The 23,021-nt window shown below is 36.3% G+C and overlaps 1 protein-coding gene across 1 annotated transcript in view; it reads right to left on the bottom strand.

Moving 5' to 3' along the window:
• Positions 1-15,057, bottom strand: part of ca16b (carbonic anhydrase XVI b) — a 92,764-nt gene extending 77,707 nt beyond the window's left edge. Inside the window, exon 1 of the mRNA XM_082190155.1 lies at positions 14,446-15,057. Coding sequence (XP_082046281.1) covers positions 14,446-14,533 — 88 coding nt within the window. The 5' untranslated portion in view covers positions 14,534-15,057. The remainder of the gene's footprint in view (positions 1-14,445) is intronic.
• Positions 15,058-23,021: the final 7,964 nt, after the last annotated feature.

The raw sequence follows: 23,021 nt of genomic DNA, 5'->3' as shown, positions 1-23,021 counted from the left end.
AAAATGTTATTTAAAAATTGAAACACATTATTCATGACTCAAGCTCAGGTGTTCTGAGTGGTTACATACTAGAAAAGTATGCATGCTGATTTGGTGATTTCTTGTAATTTTCTATTTTAAACACAGTTGTGCTTAATATTCTGTGTAAACCTTTTTTGGGGGATTCTTTGATGAATATAAAGTTTATAAGAACAGCATTTTTGTAGCATTTTAGATGTCTATACTGTAACATTTGATCAATTTAATGCGTCCATCCTGAATAAAAGTGGTAACACTTTACAATCAGGTTCATTGGTTAACATTAGTTAACTATCTGAGTTAACATGAACTAAGAATGAACAATACTTCTTCAGCATTTATTAATCGAAGTTAATAATAATTTCAACATTTACTAATACGTTATTAAAATCAAAGGTTGCATTTGTTAACAATAGTTAATGCACTGTGAACTAACATAAACTAACAATGATATTTTTATTAACATTAATAAAGATGAATAAATACTGTAACAAATGTATTGCTCATTGTAAGTTCATGTTAGTTAATACATTAACTTATGTTAACTAATGAACAGTATTGTAAAGTGTTACTATAAAAGTATTAATTTCTTTCAAAATAAATAAATAAATATCCTGCCAGGGTGTCCTGAATTCTGAATTTCTTATCTGTGAAACAAACAACAAAACTCATTATAGAAGACAAAATCAATTTAAATATCCAATCAGAACTAAATATTGCACTTAGTTTTGGTCATTTGTTAACCCACATATAAAGGACAGTACAATGCTACTGTTACCATGCACACATAAGCTTCTCGGCGGACTTCTCAGCATAATACATAAACAACCCACACTCCCACTAGGTGTGCTGAAAATAGCCCGTCACACTTTAACATGAGAACTCAGAGGTTTAATTAAGCCGAAACACCCACCATGGCCCTTTTTTGACAAATAAACATGGTTAAAATAAAGGCACGCTAAGATGCTGATGCAGTCGCGACACGGTTCTCATCAACCATAATGTATTGCAATGGCCAAGTGATATTTAATTTTAAGAATTTTTTTCATCATGCTGTGCATTTTTGAATAGCCGCTATAATAACTACAGCAAAACATGCAGCCTTTACAAAACCCATACAGAAAAAAATTATGTTCACATGATTTAGCATCAAACGCTGAGACATCTGTGTTTGTTTATCATTGCTGGTCAAACTCTGTTTTATACGAAAATACAAAAATATGTTGTGGCATTTGTTTATAAGTTTATGCTTATACAAAGTAGGCTATATAATTTTTGTTTTAAGTGAAATGGACTTTCAGTTAGAAGCAATCATGCGCTTTCAGGTGCAAACCATTTTCAAGAGGTTAAAAAAAAGGGTAAAACAAGAAAATAAAATGCACAAAGAGTGTTTTTTCAACATCCTAATTCAACATGCAAGGTCACAGCAGGTGAGTCCATCATTTGCACTACTCAACTTACTTAACAATCCCTCTCTTTGTCGACCTTTACTGATCAAGCTCTAAATCCGTGGCACAAACATCCTTAAATGGCACAGTGGACATTTACACTGTGTTCTAAAGCAATTCTTTAAAGGGCAAACATGGCACGCACAGACCTAGAAGCGGAAAAGGTCAGAAAAGTATAATAGATGCACGGCTCCTCCCTCCTACCTAAAGCACCTGACGTGCATGGCAAATAAACGGCAGCGATAACCCTTGGTTGGTGGTTTGTTCTGTGCAGACAATCCTTTGATAAACGATTCGGCATGTGAGTGATTTTTCTTTGTGTCCACAAAGAAATATAATCTACTTTTGTTACAGCGGCTTTTCAAAGAGAGAATCGAGAGCCGACCGTGAAGCTCTCTTGAGTTATATTTAACTGGGCCTCCGCTTCCGCGCTCCGGCTTCATAATCTATTTTTGCGGTTAGTGTTTACATTTGCCAGTTGTTGACCCAGTGGAGATCATCTAAAAAAAGCTGTCAGGTTAAAGAGCTGACCCGAGATTATGTGTCATTGTGTGTGAAACCAGCTTACAAACTGTGAAATCGCTATAATAGGAAGAGCTTAATTACTAAACCATTTTCGAACTAAGGTTGAGAGCTTTGTATGGCAGAGCAGGGCATGCAAGTTGCATCAGAAATGTGCATATTTCCTAAAAATACAATAAAAACTATATTTTATAAGAAAATGTGAGGGGTGATTGCCTATTGCAAAAACATCGCCACAATCCCTGACAACTTTCCCACTATTTGCTAAGCAAATGCTAAGATGTTCTGAATGGTTTTGAAGGTGTTGCTAGTGGCTGCTAGGTGTTCTGAATGATTGCTAGGCGTTGGCTTATTGTCTTCAAACCAAAAGAGCCCACTCCCAAGACTACATGATATTCTGATCCCTCTGTCAGCTTAAGTCTAGGTTTTTTTTTTCCTGCCAGACACAAAAAGTGTCAAAATAGTGAAAATATCGGTGCAAAAAATATAGAAATTATGCAAAGGCATTGCAAATATAGCTTTCTGAGTGGTTTCTATTGCATAGCTAAAATATTACAGGTGGTTGCTAGAATGTTGCTAGGTAGTTTCTGAGATGTATTGACTGGTTACCAAAGTTCTGAGCAGGAAGTTATAGACCTTATGCGCCAGAGAAACGAGGGTGCAGCCATCTTTAGAATATTGTCTTTGAACTTCCGTTTTTGCAGTCGCTCTGTATATTTCTATGGCATTGCTGTCCAGGAGTAATTAGCTTTTGAAGTGGATTTAATCAATGTAAAGTTAACGAAAGTTATCATGAGGATTGTAATGTTTAAAGCAGATGTCTTAACAAATGTCAGTAGACCGGGAAGATTTTAAAACGAGCCGTTCATTCATAAATACACAAGATTGCTGTGAAAATACAGACCGTAAGTCAAAAGACAACGAGCGCAGCGCTGAAAAGGGCCGGGGCTACAAAAGGTCTATAGGCTACAGTATGCAAAGCACTTGGTAAGGTGTTCTGAATGGTTTCAAGGGACTTAATTGCTAGGTGGTTTATAATAGCCCCAGTTCAAAAGAGTCTTAACCCAAGTCTATGATATTCTGATTCCCTAGATATGTCTGAAAGCCCTGCGCCAGTCAATGAGTTTTTTTGTTGTTTTTTTCAGAAAAAATTTACATGCAAAGTCATTGCAAAAGTGTTATAAATTGTTTCTAGTGTATATTGTTGTAAGGTGTTGCTTCACAGTTTCTACAATTCTGGCCGATTGCCAAAGTTCTGAGCAAAGAATATACAGCAAGTATGCTAAAGGCCCCGATATACTTCAAGCCAAATCGAAGAACAAACTGATGTGACATAATTTAGAAGAAAATAAGGCCAAAATGAACTTCGTTTGGAGTTCGAAACAGGAAAAGTTCGCTACGGCTGGCAAACATCTTTGTACTACCATTGGTCCGTGGCGTTTATGTAATAGGTAGGTTAATTTCTCCTGTTCAGTTCATCAAGATCAGACGTCACACTGACATGAACATGAACACACTGGAGAGACGCTTTATAGTAGAAAATGAAGTTGTACTTCGGATGAAACAAGACACTGACACTGTTTTTCATGTTTAATACGGTAAAGCTGCTTGATTTTAAGCAATCTAAATAAAGTGCTATATAGAAATAAACGTGATGTGACTAGCGTGCCGCATTGCAGAGCTTGTGCCAACATATTGTTGCTATGATCAGATGCTTTTCGTATGCTTTATTTAAAAAAATTCCTGCTGTTTTCTCATTTTTGCTGTGTGTTTATTTTGTTATTGAGACGAAAGCACGCAGCACATATTTACATATCCATCTAACCGTCGCTCGGATGTATAACAGTATATCGCTGCTCAAGTATTTCGAACTTCGTTTTACCCCTAAGCGAAAAACAAAAAATAACTTTGACGCGAGTAAATCAGGGCCTTGCATTGTTGTTGTTTTCTGAGCAGTTTCAGTGGCATTGCTAGTGTGTTGTGGTGGTTGTTAAAGTGTTCAGAAATTATTCAAAACAAAATATGATACATTTGTAGTCATTGCTAAAGTGATCTAAATAGGGTATTCATAGGGTGTTATAAAGGGTTTTGTGTTACAATATTGCATGAGTTGCCAAAGTTCAGAGGTAAAATATATATATATATATATATATATACTGTATATATATACAGTATACAAAGATGTGGTTTCTAGGGAGTTGCTAGGCTATTAGAGTGTTGCTAGGTTGTTGCTAAAGTGTTCAGAAATTGGCGGTTTCTTGTAATTCAAAAGATCCCAAAGACCCAAACCCAAGTCTAATCATCTTATTTCCACATAGGAGCAAGCATAGCCTTTTGTAAATGTGTCATTCGCTCCCAATTTTTTTTGCTGTAAAACAGCTTGTTATGCTGCAAGTCTATGGGACTGTTTTAATTATTTGTCAGCCAGATGAAAATGATCAATTTGATCACTTAAAAATAATAGCACACCTGTTTAAAAAAAAAAAAAAAAAAAAAGAGAAGAGAAGGTGGGAATGGCTTCCTTTGCCTCACTATTCAAAGAGATGGCCTACTGTAAATTAATCAGTAAAATCTCAGATATAAGTACTAAACCTTTGTCCTTCCTTATTCACTCAATTGAGGATAAATCAATGCCCAAAAGGAAGAAAAGATCCTATCTATAGTATTAAAGCAAAAGGCAGGGGGACAAGGTGGACCCTGCACCGTGAAAGTCTGGAGTCAAAGCAAGCCAGCCCACATTGTGTTCGCAAACCACCAACATCCTGGCTTTATCCTGTATTTATGGAACAAGTGATGGCCTATTGTTTCATTGTTTAGTAGAAGACTGACCTATTTTAAACAGCAATACAGTATAACTTCCTGTGTAGAAAAGCCAACGTTTAAACAGACACCGCAGACAGAGAAAGCGCAGATTTATAGACTTCTTCGTAGGGTTCCACTTGAGAATTACGTGATCCTTCATGAATAAAATGAAAATGGCAAAGTAGACTGCATAATGTAAAATTCCATTGAGGCTATTAAGAGCAGAGAATGCCTTAACATCTGCCCGGTGTGAAAGATAATTACGGTGTAATTAAGATCCCTATAGACGGAGTCTCTCAGACCGGTAACCATCACTAAAGCTGCCAAAAGCCAACACTGAGGAGTTACCAGCTATAGTAGCTAAACGCTCCGCTGACTGAGTATATCAAAAGCTTGGGCAAATCCATTAGGTGGATTAATCATATGTTATAGGTTTGAGGAAAGGGCAAACATATTTTCGCCATTAATTATCTAGCAATTGAGTGAGTGTGTAACAACCTTTACAAGGACATACATAATCACAGAACCATAAAGGTTACATCTACTGATTTTCATCTAGGTTTCTAACCGAAACTAAATCCAGGTTTTCCAAGACAGTGAGAAAAACTGACCGTTTTTTTATTTGTTCATAAATAAAACTGACAGTTGTTTAAGAAACAAATTAAAATAAGAAACCAGCTTACATCTTAAGTTTTAGTCGTTTTATCTTGTTTTGTGTTATTTTAAATCATTTTAAGCTATTTTGCGGCCCTCTTGGAAATTTGCTTAGGCACCCTGATGCGCCCCGACCCCCTGGTTGAGAAACACTTGTCTAAAGTTATTTAAACACTGGTCTATAAGTATAACTCTGTTATTTTTTAGTAAGAAAAATTATTTTAATTTGTGCATGCAAGTCTGTGTTTTTCTATGAATATCTCAAATGTTTTAAAGTAACCTCAAACTAAGGAATATGCATATTTGAGAGGATTTTAAAAGTGCGGGAAAGTCATGGAAATTAATCAAATCTGAAGTCATTAAAATTTCTATAATTATTATACATTAATAATACAATATCATAAATAAAATAAAATCATAAACACTAAAGAACATAAAGCTATTGGAACATCTGGAACACATTGAACTACGTGTTAAGGTGGGAAACATGGTCAGACTTGCAAAATCTTCTCTATAAACCACAAAAATGAAGAAGAAAAAATTTAATCACCAAAATAATTTTTTTTCAAATATTGCTCTGAGAAAACAAAGTATTCTGTTTATTTTATTGTTTTAAACTTATTCATTGTGGTTTGTTGTGGTTTGACCAAAAAATGTCAATGTAATGTGATGCTTGTTGAGACTGATTGTGTTTTTATCACCTTAGAGAAGCTGTAATCTTATAATGTTTTCTAAAGACTCTTAATCAAATTTAAAGGCTTCTCAAAAAGCAGCTCTTAAATCACATTTTGCCTGCTGTAAAGCACTAACTATAAAGGGCAGGCAAAACAATCTCACATTAGCAGGTTTAAGATGATGTTATGATATCACAAACAGTTTCGCAATAATCAAGGCTCAACAATAAATAAATAAATAAATAAATATAATCTTTATTGTTATTGTCTATATAGCCTATTACAAAATATATTACACATATTATTCAATAACAACATATACATACAAATATACATAATATATATATATATATATATATATATATATATATATATATATACACTGATTAAATGAAAAAGAAAACTCATGTCTGCACTTCATTCTGTGTCTTCATGGGCTCACAATCATGTAATCACAATCATTTTTTTCACTTCATGGCTTTCAAAATAAACTACAAAAGGTTTTTTCTGTGGATGTGAACAAGCAGGACACTGGGAAAGTGTGTGTGTTTTGTGCACATGTCCATCCACCTCAGCACTGTCTGTAATACTGAGGAAAGGAAATTACCACTTCTCGGAGCACTTTGGATAGGCTTCCAACAAGTCGAGGGGCGAGATAAATCTCTCATACTTTTATATCTTAGAAGTATTACGGTCAGGAAAGAGAGTGAGTGAGAAGGAAAAAGAAGGACAAAGTGAATGTGTGACAGAGAGTGAGAAAAAGATCCACTCCAAGGCTTCAGAAGCTGTCAGGCTATTAAGGCCACTAATCAATCATCATATTAAAATAATATAACCTCTCTCTTAAAATAACGTATAATTAACCGAATCATTGGCGAGAGGCTACATGGACTGACATCCAATTACTGCCATCAGATTGTTATCTCTGAAAATCACAGTCCTTACAAAACACAGCTATATTACGCATATTACGAGTTTTATCATGTCTGCACAGAACTGAATATACATGCAATTAGATTCTATACAAGTACCACTCACATAAAATGATACATTTGAGACCGCCTTCCAGCTAAGTAGCTCGCTCATGCGCAACAGTATCATCAAAGGCGCCTATGAACCAGCAGAACCAAATCACAGTCTTTCATTCCTAACATCCTAAGCCTTTTTAACATGGTTCGTAGTGTCATCGGTGCGGGTGATTGGACAGTCGGGCTGGGAATCGATATAAGGATGCGGGCAGGTCAAGGCCCTTCATCAACCACACAGGAGATCCAAAGCGCAGCATGAGGCAATTGGAAACATATGATAAAAGACTCACAGAGAGCTTGTGGCTAAAGAATCTCTGACCCGAGCCCTGGCCTCCAGTTGTGTGCTGCACCTCAATAAAAATGTAAATATCTTATCTGCTCTGGGCGTCTACTCACTCGGCTGGTGAAAAAGTCAAGAAAACTAGGTCTCAAATAGGGAGCGGGTTACACAAAGGCTCATTTCCTTGTCTTTTAAAGCACTAATTAGAATAGATTTCGGTGGAGAACAGAAAACAGAAGACACTTTATGAGAAAAAGCAGTACATCTTCAAAAACCACTGCACTCATTAAGAAGAAATATCTTCAAGACAAAGATCACTGCACTGATTTATGCACTGGAAGTTTCGGATTATTAGAAAATGTGAGTGCGGAACCAATGATAAAGGCTTTTTTTTTTTTTTTATGACTTGCTAACACTGTAAAAAAGTGAGCATTTGACTTAACTTAAAAAAGTGAGGAAACCCGTTGCCTTTAAATTATTAAGTAAATAACTTCATGTGTAATTGAAAAAATTAAGTTCTCGACAATTTCAAGTTACTCTGACAAGTAAAAGTTATTAAAACATAAGAAAATGTGTTGTGATAAATTTTTATTTTAAAGTTGAACTAACTTAATTTTATTAAAAATGCAATTACTTAAATGTCAAACTACTTAAAACTAACTCGTTTTTCTGAGTTCTGTCAACTTACTTAATTTGAGGAAACTTAAGACCATTGCCGTGAAAAAATTAAGTAACCACAACTTGTATGTGTGTTATGGGTGGTTGCTACTGTAGGTGGTCACTTATTAGCCGAAGTAAAAGTCTCTATGACATTCTGGTCACTAGTTACCCTCCTTCAATTCCAAAGGGATTGTATAATCTGCCAGGAGAAATTCATCTAGTTTATAAAGGTGATAGCACTTAATACATAGAAAAACCCTATATGAATATGAGTTATATAAAACAAATAATCACACTAAGTCATTTTTAAATGTTTTTTAATAAGCAATTTTTTGTGTTTTTTAAAGTCTCAAGTCAAAAACAAAGAAGTCTCACCAAGGATAAATTTAATTGATCAGAAATACAGTAAAAACAATAATATTATGAATTACTCTTACTATTTAAAGTAACCATTGTCTATTGTAATATATTTTTTAATGTAATTTAATCAAAGCTGAATTTTCAGCATCATTACTCCAGTCTTCAGTCTCACGTGATCATTCAAAAATCATTCTAATATGCTGCTTTGTTAAAGAAACATTGCTTATTATTATCAATTTTGAAAAACAGCTGCTAAATATTTTTGTGGAAACAGTGATATATTTTTTCAGGACTCTTTGATACAAAGAAAGTTAAAAAAGAACAGCATTTATATGAAATGGAATTAGTTGTACAACATTATATTTATAAATGTGTTTACTGTCACTTTTGATCAATTTAATGCTTCCTTGCTGAATATGTATTAATTTATAAAAAAGAAAGAAAAAAGAAAACATACTAACCTCAAACTTTGTGAATTGATAAGCCGTTATAACACGATAACAATAATTATCTACTTCGTATATTGTGCATATCTGCTTATGTTTTGTATTTAAGAGCTTTAAGAGTTGTTTACATTTTGATGCCAGATGTGATGGTCATGATCAAATAGACAAAAATTACTATGCAAAATGAGTAAAAGAAGGACTAAGATGGGAGGAGGGGTGACGTCCCTCCTGAATCTTTCCCCTGCTGACAACATACTGCTGACGAAGCAGATACAAGCACACACACACCGCAGAATTCTAGAATAAAAGACAACAGATGCAGAATCAAACCATATCCATATCTAAAGGTGTCTAGTAAAATCATCACGGCTTTATACTTGAATTCCAACCACGGAAAGGAATTACAAACTGTGGGGAGAGATGCCAGTGTTTTATTAGCCATATCTGAGTCTAAAAGGTGTGTTACAACAGAAGTGATCTTCCTGGGAACTAAAACTTTAAAACACTCTATTAAAGCGCTTGCCCACAGTCAAATCTCCAATCCAGTTTAAAAAGACTGTAAAATGCACGCTAAAGTGAGCCAGTGACATATGTAAAAGTCACACCCATCTATGGATATGAAATATTGATCTGGATCACTGCTTCCCATTATTTTTAATGCTTCCTGCGTATTGATTTTTTACTCTCTGCTTTAAATTAAATGCTTTACAGACTCTTTGTATGCAGGTCAGGGATTTGGTGATGGGTGGATAAGAATGGCAGAGGAGTAGAGGGCTTCTTTTCTGATTTTATTGTGCCGACTGCCTTTCAATCACACAGGAAAGGACTCCTCATTAGAGAGAGCGAGAGTGTATCAACAAAGACTGAAGGGCAAGGTAGAGCATTGAAAATCCAGTGTCTTTTGACAAGAGGCCCTTGATGGATACTGGTGTCGAGCAGAAGCTTCCTGTGGTGTCAGCCAGAAGAGATGATAGACACTACCCACAGGGGTTGGGGATCTTTGACCTTTTGCACGTGCCCACTGGTGCACACACTCGCAAAGTTACCACTTCACATCTGATATAGTTTTAACACATCAACAAACGCCCAGGAGCGTGTAGCTCAAGGGTGTGCATTACATTTTACACAAAACCTGCTCAGACGTGAACTGTTGACATGTGACTGACTGTGGTAATGCCCCTTGCATAAACACACACACACACACACACACACACACACACACACACACACACACACACACACACACACGTCTTCAGAGAAGGGTAGATACTGACAAATTGTAATTTGCAGTTAGTAACCTACTACATGACAACAACAAAAATAGTAATATAATGTATTACAGTACATATTTGAGATAATATACTGTAATCTGACTACTTTTAGACTATTTTTAGATTACTTTTGACCTAACTTATCTTGTAAAATCTTGTACCATATCGACTTAAAAATACAAAGCTGCGCGATTAATCGTTAAAGATAAAAATAGCAATCTTGAATTCAAATACCCACAGAAACTCATTCTTAAATGACAATGATACGCTAGTGTCTATTAAACCTTTGACAAAATCACACTGGAACATTCAAATTTGCGTTTGTGCTGCCATTGACCAACAGAAAGCAGTATTTCTATCAAGGTATGAAACCGTCTTTTCATCCATCGTTATATCCGTGTTACAAATATTCAAATGATCACGGAAGTACTGACATAAAAGTTTGTAGTTTTGATATAAACACACTATGGAAGCGATCAAAATAGAGCAAATAACCTTATAAAAGTAACTTGCCGATTCAAACAACGATAGTATCGATAACATTGTTACGCCAGTAGGTGGCGACACGTGACTGTTAAAACATTTATTCGTCATTGAATCATTCATTCAAACTGATTTTTTTTAATTATAATTCATTCAAATTAGTCAAACATTTCAGATAGACTGCAGCAATTAACATTTTGTCAGAACCTCTAGTAAATTACATGTTATTTTGTTTAGTTGTCTATTCAGAATCGTGATCTCTATTTGAAATGATTGATTTCTGTAAATGCACTGGTCAAATCATCTCCATTTTCAATGTAATTACAGCTACTTGACTATAGTGGCTGGTCTGTGTGTACAATTCCACAAATCTAAAAGAATTTCCAAACATACAGGGGTTGGAGAATGAAACCTAGTTTTAGACCACAACAATTTATTAGTCTGGTGTAGGGCCTCCTTTTGGGGCCAATAAAGCATCAATTCATCTTGGGAATGACAGATACAAGTTCTTCACAGTGGCCAGAGGGATTTTGATCCATTCTTCTTGAAGAACAGTGGCCAGGTCAAAACGTGATGCTGGTGGAGGAAAATGTTTTCTGATTTGCTCCTCCAAAATACCCCAAAGTGGCTCAAAAATATTTAAATCTGGTGACTGGAAGATGTTCAACTTCACTTTCATAACCATCAAATCATTCTGTCACAAGTCTTTCTGTATGAATTGCGCACCAATCAAGCACAGAAGAGAAATGCCATGATATAGCAGCCCAAACCATCACTGATCCACCCCGTGCTTCACTCTGGACAGCAACAGCCGGGTGTTAAGGCTCTTTGGGGCTTCTCCACACCGTAACTCCTATGGATGTGGGAAAGACAGTGAAGGTGGACTAATCAGAGAACAATACATGTTTCACATTGTCCACAGACCAAGATTTGCACTGTTGGTACCATTGAAAAATTTGGCATTGGCGCAAGTGACCAAAGGTTTTGCTTAAGCAGCCCGACCACGAACATTGACTCTTTGAGCTCTCGATGAACAGTTTTGGTGGAAAATGGAGAGTCGAAGAGTGCGTTTAATTCTGCATTGAGTTGGGCAGCTGTGGTTTTATGTTTTTTTTGGATACAACCTGGGTTAGTACCTGGACAGACAGCTTTCTCTTGCATCAACAGTTACCCCCTGTTGGATGAGGCTCATCCTACGTGGTGATATGCCGACATTACCCATAGCTCTCGATACACCACAGAGACTTGCTGTCTTGGTTACAGATGAGCCAGTGAGACGTGCACCAACAATTTGTCCTCTTTTAAGCTCTGATATGTCACCCATTATGCTGTGTGGATTGCAATATTTTATGTACAGCTGTGCTCTTGCTCTGCTAATTCAACCTTCACACTCTGGTCTAACTGATGGAATGTAAAACCAGTGAAGAACGGCCAATAGGCCCCACATATATAGGCATGAAACCTCCAACACTTTATTGGCCAGTGTTTCTGTTTCATTGTCCAACCCCTGTATATAAGCATTAAGCAATAGGCTTTTTAAGGAAGGAAAACTTAAAAGATAAATAAAGAATTATGCATTATATAACATATTAATTAAGCATTATACAACATATTTTAATCCAATTACAAGTACACAATTTTTGGAACCTGATAACCTAATCCAGATTACATATAATCAGTTACTACTACCCAGCAGTGTTTGTGATGCTGGGGACTGGGAGTGGGGACCTTCAATGATATTCTGCATTTTTACATTCAAGACATTCTACAGTATGTTATATTTGGTCTCCACAATGCAAGCAAAATCAGAGCCACACAAACAATATATAATTCAAATGGAATTCAAAAACAAAAATAATTATATAATCGGAAATCCCAACCCTTCCTGAAACAATAATGAAGTGCCCTCTCATTTCTGAGAAGCTTGGGAAGAAGACAATGGGGAACGGCCTTGGGTCAGAAGTGCCCAGTGGCCAGCCTATCTTCAATAAGAATAAAACATCTGTTCTGATTTTGATGTCAAATGTAACTTCTCATAAAACATTCCGCAAGCTGATGTAACAGGCTGTTACCATTAGAGGTTATCTAAACTTGCAATTTAACCATTGCCCTACATACAGACCATCTCAGCTTCTATAGAAATATGATACCACTAATAGAAGTACAAGGACAGGATCTTTGAGTGTACAAATGCGAGTGTCTGTATAACAAAAGCTAATGAGGGCTGGGACAGGAAAAATAAACACTGAATTGCGATGTCCGCCATGTTCCGTTCATCTGCTCACCCACACAGGCTATTATCTATGAGTAATAAAGGATCAACACATTTTCAAGCCTATATTTCAGTGCTGTTACGGCAGTGGCGAAAAGGTCTGTTTGTTCAATTTGTTATGTTCCATTTTTCCAGCCAGACTTATTGCTTGGGATGCCTTTTGATGTCAAGAGTGTCCAAGAGCAACAGATTAAAAGGGAAATTTGGCATATGTGAAGTTCAAAAAGAATTGCCTTTATAACTTCTCTCTTGGCTGTAATTGCTGACATGATTCATTATGATTCAGTACAATGGTAATGTGATGATAATGCAATTAAAATCATATTCTCACATCATATATCCAAATAATTAGGCCTATGGGTAATATAGGCCTAATAAAAGCGCATATTAATGGGCATCAAATAAATGTAATATTGGTCAACTACTAATCTAAATATTTAATAGTCCCCTTCAATGTCTATGATGGTTACAGCCCTGGTTAGGAAAACCAGTCGATACAACTTGGTAACTGAATCAGATTTACACTAAATATGTCACTAACATTTGAACACAGCAACTATTTACATGCTTAAACCAGCCTAAGATGATTTGTTGGTCTCAGCTGGTCTTCCCATCTGGTCAAGATGGTCTATTGGCTGGTATTTTTCACATGGTCAAACTGGCAGCTAAAAACCAACTTAGCCTGGTATGCTTATATATATATATATCAACTGACCAAAATGGAAGACTTAATTTAAGGCAGCAATTAAACAAGTTAAATCTAAGTGGTACTAGATATAAAATGAGAGAACTTGCAGGTGATGGAATGGATGGAAAACAAAGATGCTGTTGTAATGATAAAACATCTGCAATCCATCTGTTCACAAACTGGATGAACTTCTTAAAAACTTCACACACACAAAAAAGGCATTTTTCTACAATTCAGATTAATTTCATATGCACAAGAATACAAGACATGCACGCGAATTACTGAACGCTAATCTTTCAGCCTTATATAAAAAGCCAGAAATAAAATATAATTTAAGATTCAATTAATTAAAAGAATCTAAATAAATGGAATAAATAAAATAAAATTGTTAAATAAAATAAAAAATGATGCACAAAAAATTGCATTAACTAAAAATAAAATAAAATAAAAAAGGAAATAAAACATTTCGTTGATAGAAGTCAATTCTATGAGTTTCTGGATACCATTCATCATAGCCTGGATGACATCACCTTGGTAACAATCAAGTCCGTGAGACCAGGCGAGCTCTTACTAAAGCCTTTACTTCTGTCACAAAGCACTAAACTGACCTTCAATCATATGTGCACCTTTTAAAAACAGTGAATTATAGCAGCAACAGTTATGATCATATTTGCAATGCACATATCTGCCCTACACATACATAATCACTCTTAATGCCTTATGATCTCTGACGCTGATCGACACGAATGCACCTGCCCATTGAACAGAACTTTTTGCAGAGAAATCTCCCACAATCACCGATCCGATAATAAAATATTAACCACAAAGGCCTCTCTTACCGGGATGACAGCTGATGGGTTGGATGAGAAGCGCTGATAAAGTCAAACACAACATCCCTAAACGACACGATCCTCGCAGTCTCCACATGTCCAAATGCGCAATTAGAGCAACACGGAATGGCGGATCAAATTGTCAAAGAAGGAAACACACTAACTTGACTAACCAAAATAATTAAGAGTGACCAAGGCGATTTTAATGACCGGCGACAGATCTTGTGCCTGTTTCGTGGGACATTTCGGACAGCCCACAATCCGCGCACACTTCTGCTCTCTGTGGCGTCCTTTACATTCTCTTTACATTCTCAAGTTAATCCCAACCGGAGGCACTTTCAGACGCTCGTGCTCGTTCAGTTCCTTTGCTGTACAGCGGCTCTCTCTCGCGCGCGCGCGCATCTACAAAGTCACTCGCTTCAATCACATTCAGCGCGGTCCGCTTCTCTATCCAGGAAGTTGTGCATAAGAGCGTTTCGTGTTTGGCCAGAGGAATTAGTTGAGAAATCAAAGCCCTGCCCTCTGGATCCTAGCGCCGAAGGCTGTGGTTCTGTACGACTGCCGAAGAAAGACGAGGATTGGTTACTGGAAGCTGAAGCACAAGACTGTTCTTCTCAGTGTGTCTTTCTAAAACAGTTAGTTCCGGTCCTGTAATCTGATTGGTCAAAGCGGCGTTCCAAGCATGCATATTTAGTAGGGTCGATGACGTGACGCTTTTTTTTTTTTTTTGGTCTGGATTAATGATTTAAAAAAAATAACTTTTCTATAATGAAAATGAAGTAATTTAGAATTTTTTTTTTTGTGGGGCTTAATGTAAAAAAAAAAGAAGCAGCATAATCTTTATATAAATTATATTTATATTTTATTAATTTATATATATATATATAATCTAAATATTTGACACACACACACACACACACACACACACACACACACACACACACACACACAATTAATCAAATATTTTGATCTTTTTATGAAAAGGCTTGTTTTTCCAGGTCAAATTTAGTAACTAAAAACGTCTTGATAAATGTCTTTACTCAAAATTCATGATAATATATATTTATGTTTTATATTTATATTTATAATATATATGCATAATGATATATTTTTTACCATTGTTCATTATTGCTAGTTACAGCACTTCATATTTTTAGTCATTCAACCAACTTATTTGTTTAAAATGGTACAAAAAGGTACGAAAGTGGTATGAATATAGATCTATAAGAACTTATAAGGGTTTAAGAGTTTCACATTCTCTGGTTAGTAATTTTGGAAATGAAAATTCCAGACTGGAGCTGGAGAAGTGATTACGGTATCCTTTAAGTGGGAAATTTTTGTCGCTCCACTCCACTCATATCTACTGTTCCAGACCGGCTTTCCGTCTGTGTGTTGTTAACCACGGTCGGCATACCATTTCAGTGCAACAGCACTGTGAGATATTGCTTAATTGTACGCTTCTGTACTGTTGGGACAGCTCTTTATTTGTATACTGACATATCATATCAACTATATTTATTTCCATCTAATTTCATGAACCAAAGGATTTCGGGACATCGTTTTATATCATGTCACCGTCAGCAGAACTCAATAGACATTCCACTGTCATTCAGCCATACACTCTTCACTGGGAGACGGGAGAGTCAAAATTGCCCTGCAATGTAGACAGGAGGTTTACACGGCATATTCTGTGCTTCTCAGATTTCACCAGTCCTCAAATGTCCCACTTGCCGACAGTTCAGTTTAAACACTGTGCAGCTATATTCAGTTATCCTGTCAGAAAAGCCATAGCTTCTATCCCTGCTCCACAGTCCGGCCTCAGACACGGCCGCTCTCCAAGGTGCTGAAAGTTTGCCAAGCTGTCATGCATTATCCATGGTGCTGGCGACTCCCCTTTCACGACAGTGTCACTTATTAGGAGACTGTGTGTATCATCTTTTGTAAATCACTGTGCAGTTGTTACCTTACACAGGTATTTTTACTCGAGCTGACCTTTCTTTCACTGGTATAACCTAATGTTTATTATTTTTGACTAAAATAAAAACAGTTTATTTGTATGTTACCACAGGAAACACATTTAAAGGTTGCCTTAAATAGTGTAGCTCTACATTTGAGCATTAGATGAAGACTTCTTTATTCACTTTAACACTTTACAATAAGATATCATTTGTTAAAGTGCCCCTATTATGCTATTTGAACCTTTCCTAATTTTGTTTTGGAGGTCTCCTAAAATAGGTTTACATGCATCAAAGGTAAAAAAATAAAATAAATAAAAACACTTTAATTTTCTCATAATATACATTGCACATCAGTCTCAAACCGATTTGTTTGAAGATTCAGTCTCTCTAAACCTCTCCTTACCGAGAGCTTACTCTACTCTGATTGGTCAGACGGCCCAGTCTGTTGTGATTGGTCTACCGCTCTCAGCACGTGTTGGAACCGAAACGCTCATTACCATAACTGAATTTCAGCTCTGAAGGCTTCCTCGGGGCTTGATACACAGTGATATGAACAATGCCTTTGGTTTTACTGTATCAACTCCAGCGTGAGCCCATGTAAAGTGTATTCGCAGGGCAAAAAACAGCATCTTCTCGACATGTCGACCACACGAACCAAACTCTTCCAGGCCTCAGCTACAACTAAGTTTGGCGGTCATTCACAGGCAGCCAATTAAGACCATAGGCTGGCATTATGCAAACTTGTTACATAAGTATGTAACAGGAAGTGAGACTGGAATTGCTTACGACGATTTGTTTCAGCAGTTCAGAATTGATTCTTTCTTTTAGAAGACAATGACTTTATTTGTTGTGCACTTTGATCTTAAAACTTCACAAACAGCTATATTACACTATATTATATTACTGCATGAAAGGTAATATTCAAAAAAGCATATAGGGACTTTAACATTACTTAGATAAACTAACGGTAAAAAATAGTCTGTATTAGTAAATCTTATTAAATAAATGCTGTAGATTTATTGTTCATTCTAAGTTCAGTTTAACTAATGTAGTTCACTAATGAAACCTTATTCTAAAGTGTTACCTTGTATTTTTTATTATTATTATTATTTATTTATTTAATCCAGAAAAACATAAAATTTCACATGAGAATGAATTAATTTAGTCATCTTTGTTGTGAGGTCAAGATCTGAGAAAGCTCTCATGGGCCAATGGTTCTCCATCACCCTGTCAGAGCTGTGAGTTGAATACATTATCACTAATTATCACTCCAAGGTTTTCTCACCAGTGCTCAAAGCCCATGTGTTTTTGTGAGACTCTGGTTTTCTCCTAAGACAGTCACAAAAACGGCTACGGGACAGGGAACAGCAGGGGAGTTTGGGAGAACTGCCCAGCTGGACTTTAATTTGAAGAATCTGATTAAATTCGGTATTTAATTACCCTTCTCTCAGAGGAGCTGTTGGGGATTGTCACAGTGTTTTGAGCGTGTAGGGTGTGAGCCATCTGCCTGTACCTCTGGAGCACTCTCTGGTGACCCCTGCAAAAAGAGGAAGAAATCATTTTCTCTTTCACTTCTCGGCTCTCTCTCTCTCACACACACTCACCCCCCGTCCTTTATATATAGCAACTCTTTATAATTTTTTTCAGTTGATTTCACATGTTGACAGTAGCTGCATAATATATGGTGGAGTGCATCAATTATGTAGCATTTATTCAGGCAACAACTATACAGTATGTGAAATTCATTGAATCAGTGCAACCCTGCACATTGTAAATCTCAGACATAGTCATAACTCACTGTTATGTACGCCAAATAATTCTTCCCAAAGGGATCCTGCGCACATAGTTTATGGCACAGAGTGTGAAAAACATATAAAAGGATATAGAAAGTGCATGACTGGATTTGGTGGCATTCATAAAAGTTTAAATACTCAGGTCAAAAAGGAAGTGCTAAAAAAAATCAAGGGCCCACTTGAATCCAATGATACTTAATCGCATCATGCATTTTATATAATGGCATTTACTGATGAAAACTTCTTGTAGCCACCTTTCTTTGCGGCATGGCGCAAAGAAAACCACGTGCAGAAATGGCTTCGAGAAAGAAAGAAAAAAGAGCTTGGCCATAAAAAGAAAAAAGTGATTGCCTATTCACCTTGACATCAATGTGGCCTGCAATTAAAATATGAAAAAGCTTTAAAAAGACAGAGAGAACCTTTTGAAGATGAGCATTCGATGAGGATCAGCACAGCGATTCAACACTAAGGTCATTATACAATTGGGAAAGGCTCAAGTCAACGTAACAGAAAGGCATGTTAGAAAATTCTTAATGATGTTCGAATGATTCTGAAACCAAAGGGGGGCGGCTTGTTTTTTTTTATTTCCATGAATTATTATCTTGCCTTTCCCTTAGTGCTGATACTAATCAAAAACAGACGTGAAACCCTTATTAAGGACTTATCTGAATGTATCTTGGCAATCAGTCTGCCTCAACTCCGAGAGGGATATTTATGCAAATTGGATGCTTTGTCACCACGGTTTGTCATACATTATTTGTGAACTTCATAAAGAGCGCGGTTGCGGATGAAAATGTCTATAGCTTCTGGACGGCTGCATAATAACGCAGCCTATTTGTGAAGCCTAAGGTATCACGGCCAAAATATGCATTTCTTCTGGTCTGAGATATGCACACATATCAGCTTAAACAGAAAATGCTCCATTTGCATATATATGCAATTTAACATATTACATCATCACACCAGTGCATTCAATCCGCAGGAAAATCTACTTATCAGAACAGCATCCACATTCCGAGACACTAACCTGAGGAGGCTTGTCAAAATAAGTAGGAGATAAGAATAGGAGCTTTTCCTCTGCTTTCACAAGCCATAGCCCTTAATTAGGCCATTTTGGGATTAGGGAATTTGAATTTCAGCAAAAATCTGCTGTGCCACTGCTGTTCCAAGACTGTTTTACATTTCTGCTTCAATGTGCCAATAGCCCTCGGCAGTGTGAGTTAAACATTTAGAAGGTACTGACTCCCAGACTTAGTCGTGATATGATATAGAGAGAGGTTAACCCAAAGAAGAAAGTATGAGGGCCAAGAAAGATGGCTTGTAAATTGAAGAGTAATATACTGTGTCAGTTTAGAAGCTGAGTTGGCATGGTATTACTTTTTTACATAAAGAAAGCATTTGTCATCCAGTAGCTCTAGCAATTCCAAGGTCATGGGTTTGAATTCCAGTGAATGGATGAACTAATACAATGTCTACCTATCCATCCATGCTTTTTCTGAAGTCTGAACTGTTGTTGCCAGGTGACTGCATAATTGAGTTGACCCTATTTTCCAATTGAGTTTGTGCTTAACTGATTTGATGAGCACTAGCCAATGGGATTATTAGTCCCGCCCACTGCTCAAATAGCCAGCTTTCAGATGCAAAATAAACTTCTTAATTTATAATAATTTTTCCTCAAAAAGTTGGGATAAGAATACATTTCAATTATAATGGTTCCTGCGCACAAGATGTGCATGTAAGTATCATGCAATGCGCAAAGAGGTAGTTTGGAAGAACCGCCCACCTGATTCATTTGAACGAGTGAGTCGTTTACGCTGACATTACCTGATAACCTGTATGTCGATGATTCAGACTAGTTTAATTGAATCACTGCTTTATAGCGGATTCGACTTCATTTCATAATTGACGAATTTTGCAACATCAACACTTTTACTGAAACAACATTAAAACAACACAAAATTAATAACGATGCTATTGTCTTCTGTAGAGCTGCTTATAGCTGAATCACACACTTTTCATAACTAATGAACTGTAGACAGTTATTGACAGTTATAGTCTTTTTTAGAGCTGCTTTAATGCAGAATTTGAATGTCTCAAATTTGATAAGGTTTGCATCATTGATTGTTGATGATATAATGTTCATCACTGTAAAGCTGCTTTGAAACAATCTCTATTGTATGAAGTGCTATAAAAATAAAGGTGACTTGACTAAAAGAATCAATACAAATTATGATTCTAGACACCCAACAGAGAATGCTGTATGTGCATCTTCATTGCTTAAAATATTATGCTTCGTTGATTAAACATTGAAGCTTTTCATAACACTATTCTGCTACTTAATCAATACAGTAGCTTGTATCCTAAAAAGATACACGATTTAAAAAGTAGCGATGGTAGGCTACTGCAGATCACATAACTGCTGCCACATGCATAAATGTACAATGTACAATACAATAAATGTAAAAAGCATTTGGCAATGCACCACGGATCATTTAAAATTGCTACAGTAAATAGCCAAGTGTGATAAAGCGAGAAACTAAAAATAGGACTATGGACTTACAATGAATGCTTTGCTCACACAGAACTTTAGCCAGCTAAAGGTCAGAGGTTTCATGAATGGTGGAACATCAATGAATCTATAAGCTCTGTTAGTGTCATCTCTTCCGAACACCCTTTCCTCTCTTTTCCCACCCCTCGCCACCCCAAAAGCAATCTCTCTGTTTGTCAATATCTGTAACCATCAGTTCTCCCAAGGACATGCGAATAGGAGGGTCAAATGCTGCCGCTCAACCTAATTATGCTGATGGCGGCAGGCAGCTAAAAGCCGGAAGGTTGTTAGCTTCCAGAAAAGTCCCTTTACTGTCCTCTGAACGGACACTCAGCATTGATATTTCAATATGTTTGCTGTGCCAAATGGGCCCGCTGGGGCTGATATACAGTTTGAGACAACATCAGAATCATCAAAGGAAATGTCTGTCGAATGCGCAATCAAAAATGCTGAGCTGATTTAATTTTATTAACTCGAAATGCTGTGATACACACATGAATAAATCAATATGCATGTAAATGGAGCCATGAATATATATATAAAAAAAACACAGTTACATTTGCACATTTTGAAAGCTGTGGCTCATACTTTCTGATGAAAAACGGCCCATTTAAAAGAATCAGAGGCATTTGATAGAACTCCACTATAAATCAGTTTAATAGCATGTGACTGCTTGACCAAACCTTTGATATATGACTACAGGACCTTTAGCCACAACTCCTCCCTGTCTACAATGGGTTCAGTTTTCTGGATCTGTAGAACCGCACCATGACACGTACATTGCGTTCTGAAATGAGAAAAATTATTCAGTGAAATTACAGTGAGTCTAAAATTGAAATGAGGACAAAATGTTACAAAAAAAGGCTCTAGAGTGGTAGTCTTTAGTTTATATATCTATATATAAATCATGACAGACATTACTTGGTAATGTCAACCCCCCCATATACCGTATCTTGAACAGATTCATAACATAATTTATGTAAAAATGAATAATAAAGATGAATCATTCATTTGAATAATTCACTTTTCATTAACTGAACTCAATGTCTGCAATGATGTGATGTGATTTGCCTGAGAGAATTGGATCTTGTCTCTGCAAAACCATTCTATTTTACCCAGCCTTTTCCACTTTATCAGTGTATTAAGCAGAACTGATTGGAACACCTGCTTGGAGGTTGCCATTGTCATCCTGACCCGGCCAACAAGGTCAGATGAAACCATCAGTTCTTTTGCCTCCAAACACGACTAAAAGAAAGTTGAGGAAAGCCATGTTTATGATTTTTTCGAATCTAGGACATTATGCATTGTTAATGTGCAATCTATATTTGTTTATGACTGCACTTGGAGGAAATGAATAATGGATGTTGTACTTGTATTCCCTATTGAAAATAAACAGCTCTAAAAACAATTAGCACCTCAAGTAGAGATGAGAATAAAATAGCCTGGGGGACAGTCATCACTGATTTTTATAAATACTTCTTCACTTGAGTTTAGCTGATATATTCCTGTACTCTTACCTTTATGTTAACTAGTAGCATGTGATCAGCATCCATGTTTCCAAAAAGACATCAAACAATACAATTTTGTGGTTAGGGATACCTACGACCATACTGTGTAGGACAAGCAGTTTGAAAAATGGATGTACTTTAAACACCCAGTTTATCAGCAGAACTGAGCTATTTGGCCCCATTATGACACTCAGCAATAACCATTTTACCCATCATCCACTTTATTAATTATAAAACTCTATGACTGTATACTTTGAGAAAAAGCACCACCTGCTCTGATAGGATTTTTTTGTGGGCCAACACATTCTAAGACAAACTGTTCATCTCTGAACATTAGCCATGGCAGTTCTTCAATACGCTTATAATTATAATAGATGGTGTTTGTCTGTTCTGAATCAATTGATTAGTGAATTGTGGTGTATTGTATTAACGCAGGAGTGTGGCAGATTATAAATCACTGGAACAAGATCACATTTCAGGTTTTGCTGCCATATTTCCTCTGCTGCAAAACCTAGCCAGTGCTTAACAGAAAATTCAGCCATTTAATATCAGTGCTGCATGGTTAAATATGAATTATTACATCTAGCATTTTAATATTGCTGTTATAAAATCAAACTGTAACATTATCTTGTCATTAAGAAGATGAAATTTAGGATCTTAACTTCTGATGCAGTGCAAGTACACCGTTTAATTTCTGATCTGACATTTTACTTTTGTTGTAAAGCAGATGCTAAAATTTAGCCACTTATAAATGAAGAATGTGCACCTGGGTGAGAAA

This window comes from Leuciscus leuciscus (assembly GCF_965113295.1).
Source record: "Leuciscus leuciscus genome assembly, chromosome: 14".
Taxonomy (NCBI): domain Eukaryota; kingdom Metazoa; phylum Chordata; class Actinopteri; order Cypriniformes; family Leuciscidae; genus Leuciscus; species Leuciscus leuciscus.
The sequence above is the reverse complement of the archived record's forward strand: the minus strand, read 5'-3'. Positions and strand labels throughout refer to the sequence as shown.